The 17190-nt window shown below is 36.2% G+C and overlaps 1 protein-coding gene across 1 annotated transcript in view; it reads right to left on the bottom strand.

Annotated features, from left to right (window-relative positions):
• CACNA2D1 (calcium channel, voltage-dependent, alpha 2/delta subunit 1) overlaps window positions 1-17190 on the bottom strand; it is a 560165-nt gene that overhangs the window by 26629 nt on the left and 516346 nt on the right. The window contains exons 27-34 of the mRNA XM_006834341.1: window positions 14709-14771; window positions 13925-14028; window positions 12662-12748; window positions 6006-6073; window positions 5572-5610; window positions 3819-3890; window positions 2422-2574; window positions 2283-2335 (exon numbers count right to left, since the gene is read on the bottom strand). Coding sequence (XP_006834404.1) covers window positions 2283-2335; window positions 2422-2574; window positions 3819-3890; window positions 5572-5610; window positions 6006-6073; window positions 12662-12748; window positions 13925-14028; window positions 14709-14771 — 639 coding nt within the window. The remainder of the gene's footprint in view (window positions 1-2282; window positions 2336-2421; window positions 2575-3818; window positions 3891-5571; window positions 5611-6005; window positions 6074-12661; window positions 12749-13924; window positions 14029-14708; window positions 14772-17190) is intronic.

Here is a 17190-nt window from a genome sequence, read left to right as displayed (position 1 = left end):
CCATTCCAAAGAAAGGTGACCCAATGGAATGCAGAAATCATTGAACAATATCATTTATATGATATTCAATTAATACTTTGCCGAATATAATTTAAAATCAGTTGTTGAAGTACATTTACAGGGAGCTGCCAGAAATTCAAGCCGGATTCAGAAGAGGACATGAAAGTCGAGACAGCACTGCTGATATCAGATGGATTTTGGATAAAAACAGAGAATACCAGAAAGGTGTTTGCTTGTGCTTTATTGAATATGCAAGGGTTTTTGACTGTGTGGATCATAACAAACTTTAACACTGCAAAGATGGACATTCAAAATGCAAAATTGTGCTCATGTGGAACCTGTTTGTAGACCAAGAGGTAGTAGTTACAACAGAACACGGGGGTAATGAATAGTTTTAAAATAGGAAAGGTATGTGCCAGGGTTGCATCATTTCACCATATTTATTCAATCTGTATGCTGAGCAAATAATCCAAGAAGCTGGATTATATGAAGAAGAATGTGGCATTGGAGGAAGACTCATTAATAACCTGTCATATGGAGGTGGCATAGCCTTACTTGCTGGAAGTGAAGAGAACTTAAAATACTGACTGATGAAGATCAAAGACTACATCCTTCAGTTTGAATTGAACCTCAATGTAAAAAAAAAACACAGATCCTTAAAACTGGACCATAAAATTGTTGTTGTTTAGTGCCAGTGAGTGGGTTCTGACCCATAGCAACGTGTATAGGGTTTCTGAGGAGTGGCTGGTGAACTTGAACAACTGACCTTGAAGTTCAAATTGACTTTGAAGTCCAGCATTAACCAGCAATGCCACACCAGGACCACAAAATAGCATTATGATAAAAAGAGAAAAGATTGAAGTCGTCAAAGAATTCATTTTGCTTGGTCCACAATCAACACTCATGGTAGCAGCAGTCAAGAAATCAAACAATATATTGCATTAGGCAAATCTGCTGCAAAAGGCCTCTTTTAAAGTGTTCAAGAGCAAAGATATCAGTTGAAAACTAAGGGGAGCCTGGTGTGGCACTGTCGGATAAGCATTGAACTGCTGCACATAAAGATGGTGGTTTGAATTGACCAGCTGATTTTGGAAATTTTATATGGGGTATCTATGAGTCAGCAAAGACTCAAAGGCATACAACAACAATAGGAACTGCTCAAGTCATAGTATTTTCAGTCACCTCATATGCATGTGAATGTTGGACAATGAATAAGACAGACCTTAAGAGAATTGATGCGTTTGAATTATGGTATTAGGGGAGAATATTCAAGGTACCATGGACTATCAGAAGAACAAACAAATCTGTCTTGGAAGAAAAACAGGCTGAATGCTCTTTAGAAGCCAGGATAGAGAGAAGGCCCCCAACAAGAAGAGGATTGACTCAGTAGCAGTGTTAACAGGCTCACACAGAGTTGTGAGGATGGCGTAGGACTAGGCACACGGTCTTCTTTCTATTGTGCATGGGTATATTGTGCATAGTTGGAAATGCCTAGATGACACCTAAAAACAATTGACCCTGCAGTCCCTGAAACTAAGGGACTGAGTCCCTAGGCCCAGTAACTTTTTATAGATCAATACACCTAAAAGCTATGAAGCTGAGTATAATATAAATTTTTAAAAAATATAATTGAAAAAAGTTTCTACAGATCCAAATGAAAAGAAGTCTCTGAAAAAGCTGAAGTTTGCATGATCATAACACTGTTGTCTTAGGGAAAATGGAATAACTATAATGAATTTTAAGGAGTACTTGTTGTTCAGTGGATAAGTGCACAGTTGCTAACTGAAAGGTTGTCAATTCCAACTCACTCAGAGGCTTTGAAGGAGAAAACATCTGACCATCTGCTTCCACAAAGATTACAGCCTAGAAAAGCCTATGTTGTTGTTGTTGAGTGTCGCCGAGTCAGTTCCGACCCAAAGCGACCCTGTATAGGGTTTCCAAGGAGCAACTGGTGAGCTTGAACCAGTTCTGGTTCAAATGACTTTGCGGTTCAGCGCATTAACCCACAGCACTACACTAGGACTCTCTATAGAATAGCTCTAATCTGTCACATGGGGTCACTATGAGTTGAAATCAACTCAAGGGCACCTAATAATAACATAAAAGTTTTACAATGATCATTTAAGAAAAATATTTATAAATATTGCCATTATGTGCTTTACTAATACAAAACTATGTCCAAAATAACAATTGATAGGTCACATAATTCTTTTTTCATCCAGTTCTTTGCTATTTCATACCACCTTTCTCTTATAGTCAATACAACTAGAATTTCAACTTACCAGGCAGCAGCAGTAGCCCACCAGCCAATGTGTAATATATCTGCTATTGATGGCTATAATACACAATAAAAAAACAAGTCACTACGTTTGGAGTGTCCCTTTGAGAAGAGTTGTTGATTTGAGAGTGGATATTACTGACCACATATGCTGAGCGATGCCCTGCTCCTTGTTTGGGTGCAGCACCAGGCTCACACACCGACTGATAATCGTAAGATTTGTTAAAAGCATATACCGATATATTAACAAGGTGTCTCATCAAGCTTGGATCAATCTCTCCAAAAAATCTTCCAATCTGATACAAGGAAGAAAAAAAAAATCAAACTTAACCTAAACCGTAAACTTAACCAGTAAAACGAACAGAAAAATAAATAAATAGATAAAATACTATGAAGAACTAAAACTACTTAGGAGCTTAAAAATAAAAACAAGTAATAAAACTGTGTATGACAATATGAGAAAGTGGAGTGAGATTAGTTGTCCTCATTACATGTTGTCTCTGCAGGATGTTTGTGGAAGGAATAGACAGGTCACTAAGCATTAAGTTTACACTCAGATGCCTCCTGGCATCTGTAACAAAGATGACAGAAACAGGTAGCACTAGAAAGAGAAGTAAAAAACAAAACATGTGCAGATTGTGATAAACTTTAGTGAGACTCATCTAAAAGGGAAACCTTTATATTGAATACACTCCTGACCACATCTAAAAGAGAAACCTTTAATACACTCCTGACCATAAACCCTACTATTCAGAAAAATAGTCTCCACTGCTAATCTTTTCTTCCTTTAAGCAAGAAGACAGAACTAGAGATTAGTTGGCAAGTATTTCATATTTCAAACTGGCTCAGGGGTAGAATTCTCATTTTCCATGAAGGAGACCCAGGTTTGATTGCTGGCTAATGCACCTCAGGCACAGCCATATAAACGGATAGCCAGGCTATCATGCTAATTTGACACTGAACACGGTTCAAGGGGAGCTTCCAAGCTAACATGGACATGGACTTTGCTTTACTTGTAAAGATCAGTCAATGAAAACCCATGGATGACAGCAGCGTGACCTTGCTATGCAGTCAGGGGCCAACTTGAAGACACCTAACAACAAGGACAACAACAGTTTGCATTTGTTTAAAGTCCTGTGTGAGTCAAATAGTTTATGCATTGCAGATTTGCAAATTTGGGATTAGACCTTTCATCAGTTTCAAAACAGTTATACATTAAGTATGTGATAAATATTTAATATGAGAAAAATTGTTAATTTCTATCAGAAAATGAAAAAGGTTATATCATATTAAAATACCTAGCTATGTGTTTTAAAGGTAACTGTTAGCGTCAGGAAGTAAAATCAACTAGCAAGCATTAAAATAACAACTAGATTTAGCATACTATTAACTGTATACATTGAATTAAGCTTTCAAAGTTCATTTTATGAAAGAAAGAAAACAACTCATTAGTATCTATAATTGTTTGAAAGATTTTTCTTTAAATGTTAATCAGCTAAACACACTCTGGAAATTTTATTTCACTACTTCAGATACATACCTGGTTAGTATAATCATCATGATTTGCCATTAATAGAAATCCACCATCATCTAAAATCACACAATCCATTACCTAACAAAATACAAATAACAATTATCATGTTTTTTTGGAAAGTTGGAAAGTTACATTATCATCCCTTCATTATATACAGATGTTGTTGTTGTTGTTTTTAAGTGGCATACAGTTGATTTTGACTCATAGAGAACCTATAAAGGGTTTCTGAGGGGAAGCTGGTGGGCTTGAACCACCAAATTTGAGATTAGCAGTTCAGTGTTTATCATACAGTGCCACATCGGGACTTGAATTAGAACAACAAAAATAGTAGGAAAAATACAAATCACTGTATCTTCTACAGCATATAGTGAGAAGATTGTAATGAAATAAATGAAAGACTGGCAGTGATCCAAGCATTCAGGAAGCCATCAGAGTTTGATAATCCACCAGCTTTCATCCAAGTAAGACTGTCAAACCAGTCTGAACAAATCAGAAATAATCTTTCTGCCACTCCACATCACCTAATTGATCCACGTAACTGGACAAAATCATTTAATTTTAATTTTTTCCTGAAATATAGGATAAATTCCCATATAGTTTACACATGTAATCAATTATGAATCAATTTAATGACTTATTGTAATTAAAATTATAGTTAAAAGCATTGAGGTTTTCAGATTTAGGTAGATAAACATTCAGTTTTCTTAAGCAAAGGCAGCTTGCAAATCTTCCTATAGTCACCACCTAGTATATGTAGCGTGGAAGGAAAAGCCTATAGAAATAACTAAAATGATTGATTTAGGATTTCACGGGACTAGGCGTGAGATGGTCACTGAGTCAGAGCCAACTGGATAGCAACTCACAACAACAAGGAGTGAGCAAGAATGATACAAGCCCCTTGTTGTTCTGGAGGTATATGAAACACTCAAAAACACTAGAATACTAAAATTCATTATTTTTAGAGCATCTTCAACTTTTGAATACTAAAGTTCACATTCACTTTTTCAGTTTCTCAAACAAAATTGGAATAAATAGAAGTCTATGAAAACCTAAGACGTAAGTAAAACCTGATGATAACTTTTAGGATTTACCTCAAAATATGAATATAAATGTGAATAAATTTAAAGACTGTTAAGGAGGAGGGAGGACAGCAAAATTATGCACTGAAAAATAATGACACTTTGGTCAGAAACGTCCCATAAAAGTAAAATAAAATAACAAAGAAACTAAGTATAAATATGTACAAACATATCTAACCAAATTAAGGAGCTCCAATAGCGTAGTGGTTATGAGTCGGGCTGCTAACCTCAAGGTCAGCAGCTCAAAACCAGGTGTTCCACGGGAGAAAGATGAAGCTTTCTTCTCCCATAAAGATTTACAACCTTGGAAACCCTATACAGAATCGCTGTGACTTGGAACCAACTCCACAGCACACAACCAAATATCTACCCAAATTGAGAATGAGGACAATATAGTTCACATTTATGTTGTTGTTGTTAAGTGCCATCGAGTTCATATTTATACGCCTTTCTAAAGTTTCCCATAATATATGAATATGTTAAAAACTAGAAATAATTAAGGTTATGAACTACAAACATGATTCAAATACTACATGTGAATTAGTTCCTAATTCCAAAGAGTATTTTAGCATTAAAAAAAAAAATTACTGCATTAATTAAAAAAATATATATATCATTATACCTTAACAGGCTAACATATCAAAATAATTTAATCAAAGAAGTCTATTTAGTTTTCTTACATCACTATTTCTTTTGCAGTCACAAACGGGGCCAGCACACTGAAAAACAAAAATACAATTATAACTTCATATTTTAAAATGAATTCAAATTACATTATATAATTAAAAGTGGATAATGCATCTACAATGCCAATAAGAATAAATGATAGCTCATTTCACCAGAAAAAAAATACAATAGCTTTAACTTTAACATTAGAAAATATTAATCGTTTAGTATTTCAAATTATAGCACAGAAAGATTTTACTTTTTATGTGCAATAATATTAACTGATCAACTTAAAGAAAATTTTGAAAAATTAAGGAATTCACAATTCTGTCTCAACATAGTAGCACTGAAAATTCACTATTCCCACTATGTGTTTTTCTGTTTTGTTTTTGTTCCCTTAAATGCAGGTTTTGAGGTATGAAACATAAGAGTTACAAAAATATCTTACCGGATCTCTGATTGAAGTTTTGGTAAAATTCTCTATCCAGGAATTTACATCAATTTTAATTCCAACAACTGAAAAATGATTCAAAGAAAAATTAACACAGATAATATCAGAATCAATGATCTCACCTCTAACATTTCAAAAATGCTAAGTAGACAAATTAAGTTTCTTGAGATGGTAATACATGAATAATGAGTATCTCTTCAATTATAGTCTTCTTTCAATCCTGATGCCATGTTTTTCTGCATATAATCCAGCTTCTCGGATTATTTGTTCAGCATACAGATTGAATAACTGTGGTGAAGAATACAACCCTGGCACACACCTGTCCTAATTTTAAACCATTTGATGTTCCCTTGTTCTTTTAGAACAAATGCCTCTTGGCCTGTGAACAGGTTCCTCATGAGCACAATTAAGGGTTCTGGAATACTCATGCTTCCTAATGTTGTCCACAGCTTGTCATGATTCACACAATCAAAAGTCTGAGTAGTCAATAAAGCACAAGTAAACATCTCTCTGGTATTCTCTGCTTTCATCCAAGAGCCATCTGACGTCAGCAATGAAATTCCTCTTTCAACGTCCTCTTCTGAAACTGGCTTGAACCTCTGGAAGTTTTCTGCCAATGTATAGTTGCAGCTGTTTCTGTATTAACTTTTAGTAAAACTTTACTTGCATGGGATATCAATGATATTGTCCATGATTTCTACATTCCATCATTGTTGTTAAGTGCCGTCAAGTCAGTTCCGACCCATAGCAACCCTGAACAGGGTTTCCAAGGCTGTAAATCTTTATGGAAGCGCAAAACCTCATCTTTTTCCCGCAGAGCAACTGGTAATTTCGAACTGCTGACCTTGCAGTTCTCAACCCGATTTGTAACCACTACACTACCAGAGTTTTGGGTCTACTCTATCGGAATGGGCACAAACACAGATCTATTCCAGTCAGTTTGCCAGGTAGCTGTCTTCCAAATTTCATGGCATAGACAAGTGAGTGCCTCCAGTGCCACCCCATCTCATTTTGTTTAAAAGATTTCATTTTTATTCCATCAATTCCTGGTGATTTGTTCTTTGCCTATGACTTCAAAGCATACTGGACTTCTTCCTTCAGGGTCATTGACTCTTTCTTGATCATATGTTATCTCTTGAAATGGTTGAACTTCGACTATTTCTTTTTGGTACAATGACTCTGTGTATTGTTTCCATCTTCTTTTGATGCTTTCTTCATCATTCAGTATTTTGCCCTTAGAATCCTTCAATGCTGCAAGTCAAGGAAGGCTCATTAACAACCTGCAATATGAAGAGGATACAAACTTGCTTGCTGAATGTGAAGACGACATAACCACTTATTGATGAAGATCAAAGGCCATAGCCTTCAATATGGGTTGCACCTCAGTGTAAATAAAACAAAAAACCTCACCACTGGACCAATAAATAACATCCATATAAATGGAGAAAGATGGAAATTGTCAATGACTTCATTTTGCTTGAATCAATCATGAACACTCACGGAAGCAACAGTCAAGAAATCAAATGCTGTATTGTATTGGGCAAATCTGCTGCATAAGACCTCTTTAAATTGCTGAAGAGCAAAGACATCAGTTTGAGTACTAAGGTGCACCTGACACAAGTCATGGGATTTTCAATAACCTCACATCATGTGAAAGTTGGATAGTGAATACTGAAAGTACCATGGACCGCCAAAGAACAAATAGAACTGTGTTGGAAGAAGTACAACCAAAGTGCTCCTTAGAAACCAGGATGGCTAGACTTTGTCTTCCATACTTTGGAACATATTATCAAGAGGGACCAATCCTGGAGAAGGATATCATGTTTGGCAAAGTGGAGGGTTGGAGAAGAAAAGGAAGACCCCCAACGAGATGGATTGGCACAGTGGCAGCATCAGTGGGTTCAAACGTAGCAACGATTGTGAGGTTGACTTAGGATTGGGCAGTGTTTCATTCTGTTGTGCTGACTCGATGGCCCCTAATAACAACAACAACTTCAATTACAACAGTGTGTTGAAATATTGATTTGAATTAATTTAAAAAAATGTAACTGCCATACTTTTTTTTGCTATATGATAAATTAATTTATCAATGCATATAAATGTATGAATGTGCTTGTCACAGAAATACATTTCTCTGAAATCTTCAGTAAGAAGTAATGCTATTAGCTCTTAAACTATTACATAAACTTCAAATAATTTTTAAAAAATACTTACTTATTTGGCACAACTTCCTAAATTAAACTAGATAGTAAGATAAAGAAAATGAAGTCAAGAATAGCTTACTAAATATGTGTCATTCCAGTAGTAATACTGTTAAGAAGCTTGCCTAACACCACCAACTAATGCATGAAAATCAGTATTTAAAAAATGTTTGTTGAGACAATGAATAGGTGAGTGGATGAGAGTGGGGGAATGAATGAACAGCTAAGAGAATGATTGAGTAAATGAGTGGTTAAAATAATGAAGGATAAAGTGGTTGTTCTACATCCTAGTTTAGTAAGTAGTATCTGGGATCTTACAGGCTTGTCAGTTGCTATGTTGTTGTTGCTGTTGTTAAGTGCTGTCGAGTCATTTCCAACCCATAGCGATCCTATATAGTATTTCCAAGGATCAGTTGGTGAACGTGAACCACTGACCTTGTGGCTCAAACAACTTTGCATTTCAGAATATTAGCACACAGAGCTACACCAGTTGCCATATAACACACAATTATTGATCTCTACTTATCCAGGGCAAAACAGAAAAAAAGGTAATCAAAGACTCAAACAAAAACAAGATTATAGGACTAACAGTCTAAACAAACCATGGCCTCATCAACTCTGTGACAAGAAGAACTAGATGGTTCCTGGCTACGAGTACTGACAGTTCTGACAAGAGATACAATCAGTGATGCCAGATAGAATGACAGATAAATGTACAACAAAACTCCAATTTTTTATAAAAGGTAAAACTTACAGGACTGGTTGAGAGGAGATACTGAATTAGTTGTGACCAGAGGAACCCTGATAACTGTTGCATTGAAATACCATTTAAGCTTTAAACTGAAACTCCTTACAGAGGTCTCTTTTTAGTTAAGTAACAGATTGACTCATAAAATATGTAATATTTACACAGTTAAATGCTCAGTTGCTAACCAAAAGCTTGGTGGTTAGAATCCATCAGTCACTTCACAGGAGACTGATATGATAGCCTGCTTCCTTAAAGACTGTTCTTATTGCTGTTAAGTGCCACTGAATTGGTTCTAACTCAGCAACCCTATGTAGGGTTCCCAAAGGGTTGCTGGTGGATTTGAACTGCCGATCCTGTGGTTAACAGTTCAGTGCCAGTCCAACAATGCCACCTCCCAGGGAAATTCTACTCTGTTCTATAGTGTTATTATGAGTTAGAACTGATTCACAGCAGACAATTTTGGTTTAGATTTTGCTCATTATAAAAATTATCTCTATGAGACCAAACAGCCATCAGTTATTCTAAAGCAAAGATGTGACGATTAGGGGAGGCAGGGAAATTAAATTAGTGTAAACAGAACAACCAGAATAGAAATAATGAGATTGTTGACCAATTATGAAAAATGTAACCAATGTCACTGAACAATATGTATAGAAATGGTTAAATGAGAAGCTAACCTGTGTAAATTTTCACCCAAACCACAATATTACGTGTGCGTGTGTGTATGCAATGGAATCACTGATGGGATAAAAGTACCCTCAAGAACAGGAAGGTAAGCTATACTTCTGTAGCTGGACTCGAATATACACTCTTTGTAAAATGCATAAAATTCATATCCAATCATAAGATGAAAATAACAATTAGATCCCTGTAGCCAATTCTCCAGCACACTTCCAATTCCCACTGATGCAATTTATTGTTATTCTTTTCTTAATTTGCTCTATTTTACCATAGAAGTACATTTTCTATATATTTTATTATAAACTCTTAAAGTAAGAGTACTATTGTCTTAATTATTTAGTACTGTGACAAAAAGAAATGCCACAAGTGGAAATTTATTCTCTCACAGTTTACAGACTGGAAGTCTGAATTCAGAGTGCTGGTTCTAGGGGAAGTGTTGCTCTCTCTGTTGGTTCTGGAAGAAGATCCTTGTTTCCTTTGAACATCTGTTGGCCTAATATCCCTTTGGAGAGCTGTATGTGTCTCGGAAGCAGTCTCCCCCTGGGTATAGGAAATTCTCAGCACAGGTAACTTGGGTCCAAAGGACATGCTCTGCTCTTGGCTCTTCTTTCTTGTGGTAGTCAGTTTTCTCCTTCTGTCTCCTTTTATCTCTTGTAAGATTAAAGGCAATATAGACCGAATTCAGGAATTACTTCCATCACATTGGATCAGAACTGGGACCTGAGAAATGATTTTGCATCCCAACTTGCCCTACTTCACTAACATAACAAGCATAAAATGACCATCTTTAACATAAACTAATCATGCCTCATTAACCTCATAATGCAGAGATTATGACTTACAACACATAGAACAATTATATCAGATCACAAAATGGAGGAAAATCACACAATACTGGGAATTATAGCTTAGCCAAATTGACACATACAGCATGGGGAAATAATTGATGATATTACACCCTTTAGCCATCTACCCACCTACAACTCATTTCCTTGTCACATCAAAAACACTTCCACTCTTTTATAGCATTCCAAAAGTCTTATATTAACATCAAGTACAAATTCCATCCTGCGGCAAAATTTCTGTCTATTTGTACCTATGAAGTCCAGAATACAAGTTATCTAAAGCGCAAGTTATCTGATTCCATAGTACAATGGTGAAACCAGCCCAAGGTAGACATTTCCATTATAAATGGGAAAAATTGGAGTGAAAGAAGGAATAAAGGGAACCAAGGAAATCAATAACCTAGAGAAAAATTAATATTTGCTCTTGGGACTTGATAATAATCCTCTGTTCTATGAGACTATGTTTGCAATCGTCCTAGACTTTGGGTGTTGGCCATGTTTCCTGAATTCTGGGTAGAGGCCTCTTGGTCTTGGGTTTCAGCTCTGCCTTTCAGGTCTGTTGGGATGGCAACCATGCTCCCCCAACTGTAGACAGCACCATTCTCCTAGTCCAACTGAATGGTGACCTCTGTGGCTGTTCGTTGTTGTTAAGACTGTAGCAGGCTCCATTGGACACAGCAACTCTTCTTCCTCAGTTTTGGGCCTCAGAACTGGCTACATCCCTCTGAAACTCATGAATAGCAGTCCCACATTCCTAACCTGAGTTGGTGATGATTTAACCCTTTGAAACCTAACAGGGTGTGGTCCACATTTTTAAAACCCAGAGGTAACGGTCCTACCCTTTATGACTGAGGCAGTTCTGCTTCCAATGTTACTTGTCTCAGCTTCTGCTTCCCAGTTTCTTGGCCTCAAGAACCCTCAGCCTCTTTGCCCAGTCCAGTCTCTGCTCTGCTCAAGCAAGTGCTACAAAGCTCTTTAGCTCTACTGTTTAGTATCTGGAAACAACCCTCTCTGCCAGTAAGCTTCAGCCCAAAGATGCTCAGCACTCTTGCAATGTGGGTTAACAAGTCTAGCTCCATTGACATGTGCTAGGAGGCACCCCACTTGGCCAGGAAGTTTCTTGCCCTAAGGCACTCAGTTCTCTTTCTCCTTGGGTTGGCTCCAGTGCCATCTCATGCTGTCTCCTTTTGATAGCAAGTTGATGGCTCCCAAGCTGTGGAGACAGATGAATCCAAGATAGGCAGGTTAGATAGCAGATTTGTAGCTCAGAGGGCATGAAGACTGATAAATGTCAAGATGAAAAGATAGGCAGGTAACAAGGCAGGCTGGCGCACAGATGTAGTGGTTCAAGAATCCCAAGAACTGGAGGACAGAGCTGGATGCAGGATTCAAAGCAAAACCAGAGCTTTCCGGAACATCTATTTGCATACACGAAGAAAGCCACACCCCTAAATAAACTCCCTTTTCATTAGATTGCTGCTCATCATGGAGGTGATTATGTTGTATTGGATCACAAAATGAGGAATGATTACATCATTATGTAACCACCATATCATATCATTACCAAGATACATCACAACTGCTAACCCACTGAAAAGCAGGAACCAGTCAAGTTAACATATCACCTTAATAATCACATCCACCTACTTATTTTTCAAAGGCAAATGGTATTCTATAGTATTACAATGTCAAAATTATCTTTCCCTATTGATGGAAATTTAACTTTTCATATTTAACTTATTATAAATATGCTCACCCTTGGCTATAGTATTTAAAAGCATCTTATAATATAGATCATTAGAATCAGGCTGGACCAACTCAGCAATTAAAATTTTACATTTAAAAATTTTTTATACTACCCAAAATTAACTACAAAAATAGAGTCAAAAGTGCATAAAAGTGTGCACTTACTTGAAAATTCTCAGACTACATATATATATTATTGACCTGATTTCATGGACACTTTCATACATAACTGTGTTTCATTAAAAAAATATCACATGCCTTTGATCTTACCGAGGATGAGCTCTTCTGATGACCTGCTTTATAAGTGATGCCAGTTTATAATGTAAATGTCAGATCACATTTTGTTTCGAACACAATGTATGTTTGCAGAGGGGCACACATGGGTAGGCATACTCATTTGTCCCCCTTTGTGTACATAATAAGCATGCTTACCTGCAGGTTTAAGAAGTTTTCCCTGGATATATATTTCTACAGCTTTGCTTACCATAATGCCTGATTCATAGGCACCAGGTCCACTTTCTTTAAAAAAAAAAAGGGAAAACAAATTTATCAGTATAAATCAACTTACAATACTGAATTTCATTACTAGTCATGGATTGATAAGTCACAGTGTTTTACTTATGTAAGCTAGTATTTATATACTATTAGGAGTCCTGGTGAGGTGCTGTAGGATAAGCACAACGCTGGTGGTTCAAATCCACCAGCCACTCATTGGAATCCACAAGCACTTAACAACAACATCAACAACATATACTTTAAAGAGAATTTAGGTTTCTTCATTCTTCTGTCTTCCTCTATGCACCAGGCCAGTAAGAGTGTCCTTAAATGAGTCTATATTAATTGACTTTGGGACTTACTCAGCTCGACGGGCACTTTTTACACAGCATAATGGATGCATTCCAAATTTATGACATTTCCTAAAATGTTGGAGAAGTATCTGTGGTGAATTAGAAAGATTCATAACTGGCTTTGTTTCTTATACATCTTAGAGAATGTATGTCCTTGGACAAAACTCAGAAATTCTTTGAACTCCAGTTTTCTCATTTGTGAAAATGTGGATAAATTAAAACTACCAACAGAGAAGTTAGAGGCTTATATACTTGGGGGAAATAATCCAATAAAATATTTTGAAACATGAGATATTATTAATGTTTGTTGTTACTAAGGGCTGCCAAGTCAGTAAATTTTTGTGGGAGCAGAAAGCCATCATTCTCTGGAGGAGCAGCTGGTAAGCTCAAACCACTGACCTTGTAGTTCGCAGTCCAGTTCTTAGCCTACGGAACCACTGCACTCTATTATTGTTTAGAAATACCATATTATATAATTTATATTGATAAAAGGTAATTAAACAATTTTCTCAACTTGACTTAATTCATTAATCATTCTTCAATATATTTTCAGTTCATGAAATTAGGAGTTATCTACATAGGATTCTTTGTATTACTAATGTCTGCTACTCATAAATTTAATTATATACTATCTTTACATTATAGGATGATGTTTCCTGTGTGTGCATTTTATGTAACTAAGTGGAGGATTCTTTTCTCCTTTTCCAACGGCTTGCATTTATCATTTGCTCAATAATGACTATTCATCTAGTTAACATTAAATATCTTTATTCCTGGGAAAGCATGTAGTAATGATCATTTACTTTTTTAAAAAAATGAGAGCGTGGAATTCTAAAGCAATACTTACTGTTAAAGTAGGGAGCAGTGAAAACATAGTTATCATTATCCAGACTTCTTTTATAGAAGCTGTCCTCATATGTCTCTGGGTTCTCTTGCCAATTTTCTCCAGCTCTAAGTGGGGAAATGGTTCATCATTTGTATTCTTTAATCTACCTGATGACCTAATTTTCTCTCTATGGACATCACTCAGCTTTATAGAGATGCTTACATCTTATGGATGTTGAAGAAAGTTAGTGGTAATTGGTGGCAGAACTGATATTTATTACTAAGCAATATATCAGAGCTTTACATTTCACTACATTGAGGATCAGAGAAAACAAAATCCTCATTTTAGCTATGCCATTTACTAGCCAGATAAGCATGAGCACATCAACTAACAGTCAATAAGCATTACTTGGTTTTCATGCCTACCAAGCTCAATTTACAAAACTCTTCTGTAGACAAACAGACATGGTGCAAATAACACTGATAACAATTAAGCCACTACATAAATATTGTAATAGGCTACAATCATTACATTCATTTAACTAGTTTACTCTGCAAAACAATTGTAAAAATCTCTTACATTTTATATTAAATATCTATGACAAGCAAAAATATAACTGAAGAATCCTATAGTATCATACTGAAGAGAAATGGAGTATTTTAATAAGGCAAGAACTTTCAACAATGACTGCACTCTACTAATAATGATTAGTGTCTCTGAAGAATGGCATCTTTATACAGTAATGTACAGATCCTTGGGAATATCTTTTGGAATGTACTATGTTTGAGACCTTATTTGAACTTACTCTTTGGGATACACTCTGGTAATCCCACCATCAGTCACAACAAATCGCGCTTTCACTCCCTTGCTGGAACAGAAGACAAAATATATTTTTTAACTCAACTTATTTTTACAAGATATTTAGTTAGGTATTGTTTATACAGAGAGAAATAAAATGAGTCCTTAATCTTAAGGAAGCCAAAGTAAATATATGAACATAAGCAAAAAAAGTACTGCTACAAAATCATAGGAGTCTTTATTAAACAAAAATAAAATGTGAAGCTATTGTTTCTCAACACATCCTCCATCTAGGTTTATATACTGCTGAAGGTGATGTTTCTCGCTAACCCTTTCTTGCAAATTTCTGGGCACCCTCAATTTATACTCTGTCAAAATGATAGTTATGGCACACTTGAGGGACTCAAAATGTGTTCCTTTTCAATGTTCTTTGAGCTTTGGCAACAAAAAGAAGTCTGAAGGGGCAGGATTAGGGCTGTAGGGTGGCTGGAGTAAGATTTCTCAATGAAATTCTTGTAGCACAGCCCCTTCATACACCCAAAGAATTAACAGGTATATTGTTGTGATGGGGAAAATAAATAAATAAATAAAAATCCATGATGTAACTTTCCTGTACTTTTTCTTGGCAATACTATTTTAAATTTTCTTAAAAAATTAAGCCCCCATAATCATCCTCTGCCATTTGAGAAAACCTGTCAATATGAATTCCAAAGCAGTCTACATAGTCTTCTCAGCTGATCTCTGTCTTAAATTTAACTGTTCTAGCAGATCCCCTCAGAAGCCACTGTTTTTATTGGATCTTTTTTGTTTGAAGTCACCCTAATGAGACTAAGACAAGTGCATTGCTGAGAACTTGAATCCTCTGATTGCAGACACTTTTAAATACATTTTGTTTGGAATATACTTGTGCATGGATAAATTGGAACCCAAGTAGCAATACTTTTTGACTTACCCTCGTATATAGATTGATTCAAAATATAATTAAGTTTTAATAGTTAAATATCAATGAACTAATTATTTAAAAGGAGGCTACTCTTTAGATTGCATCTTAAATGAAATGATGATGGACCTGCATTTTTAAGGTAAAATAGGCATTAACAGGTGACAGTGGAAGCAAGAAAACAACATATGCCGAACAAAGATTGTGTGTATGAGAATATGGACAAGATGATGGCGATGATGTTTGGTATAATAAAAGCAGAAGGAAGCAGCAGGAGATCAAGTTTCAAGGACAAGCATTGTAAGAATGGTCAGTTCATGAAGGATCTTGAAATTTATGTTAGAGAGCTTCACCTTTATCGACAAATTTGGGTTGTGTTTTAGAACTATGACTTCTGCAAGTGTGAGTAGGATGGAGAATAGATTGGGGACCATTGGAAGCATTAAAGGTAGAATACCAGTTATTGTAGTGTGTCATGAGTCCTTAGGACTTGGGCTAAAAAAGAGGAAAATTTTAGGAGAATTAGTGAATGTAAAGGAAGGGGGTGAAGTTGAGGTTGCACATGAAAATTCAGATTCTCATCTCTTTTGCTAGAGCTTTAGGGTAACCATTGGAATGCTAACCACAAGGTCGGTAGTTCAAAACCAACATCCACTACTCAGAAGGAACATGAACCTGTCTGCTCCTGCAAAGATTTATTGTCTCAAAAACCCTATACAGGGTTGCTATGAGTCAGATTTGATTAACTGACAATGAGTTGCCATTGAGGTGTTTTTTTGTTTTTTTTTTTTTTTCAGTTTTACGGGATATACAATAGTGTTTATTTTTGTTGTTAAGTGCCATTGAGTCAGTTCCAATTCATAGCAACCCTGTCTAGGGTTTCCTAGGAGTGCCTGGTCGGTTTGAACTGTCAGCCTTTTGGTTCAAACCAACCTTGTGGTCCGGTGAATTTGTTAAATGCCTTCGAGTCAGTTCTGACTTATAGCAACCCTGTATACAGATTCCAAGGAGTGCCTGGTGGGTTTGAACTGCTCGCCTTGTGGTCAGAAATCCTGTGCTTATCCTACAGCACCACACCAAGACTTCATGGATATACAGTAGTGTTAGCTGTTGTTGTTAAGCGCCATTGAGTTGGTTCCAACTCATAGCGACCCAGTATAGGATTTCCAAGGAGTGACTTGTAGGTTAGAACTGCCAACCTTGTTGTTAGCAGTTCAGTCCTTATCCTACAACACTGCACCAGGAGTAGCAGTATTAGATATATAGTAGTGCTAGTAGACGTGAACCCAGTACTCAATAGAAGGCCTATTTTACTACAAACACCGGAACTCACACAAACACCACAGTTTAAAATGGGTTATTCATACTGACTGAAGTGCAGGTGTTGTAAAGCTTAATAATGACAGATGCTGGTACCGACACACTCACAACGGAAAATGCAACGAAAGATGTCAAAATGTTCTTGAGACAGAATAAACTTTAAATTTATGAGACCTATTTTAAAAAATTTCCAAGAGAGAAGCTAACCTGAAGTGTACTATATATATAT

The sequence above is a fragment of the Chrysochloris asiatica genome, unplaced genomic scaffold (genome assembly GCF_000296735.1).
Source record: "Chrysochloris asiatica unplaced genomic scaffold, ChrAsi1.0 scaffold00010, whole genome shotgun sequence".
NCBI classification, from domain to species: domain Eukaryota; kingdom Metazoa; phylum Chordata; class Mammalia; order Afrosoricida; family Chrysochloridae; genus Chrysochloris; species Chrysochloris asiatica.
Note: the sequence above shows the minus strand (reverse complement) of the source record. Positions and strands in the feature narration are given on the sequence as shown.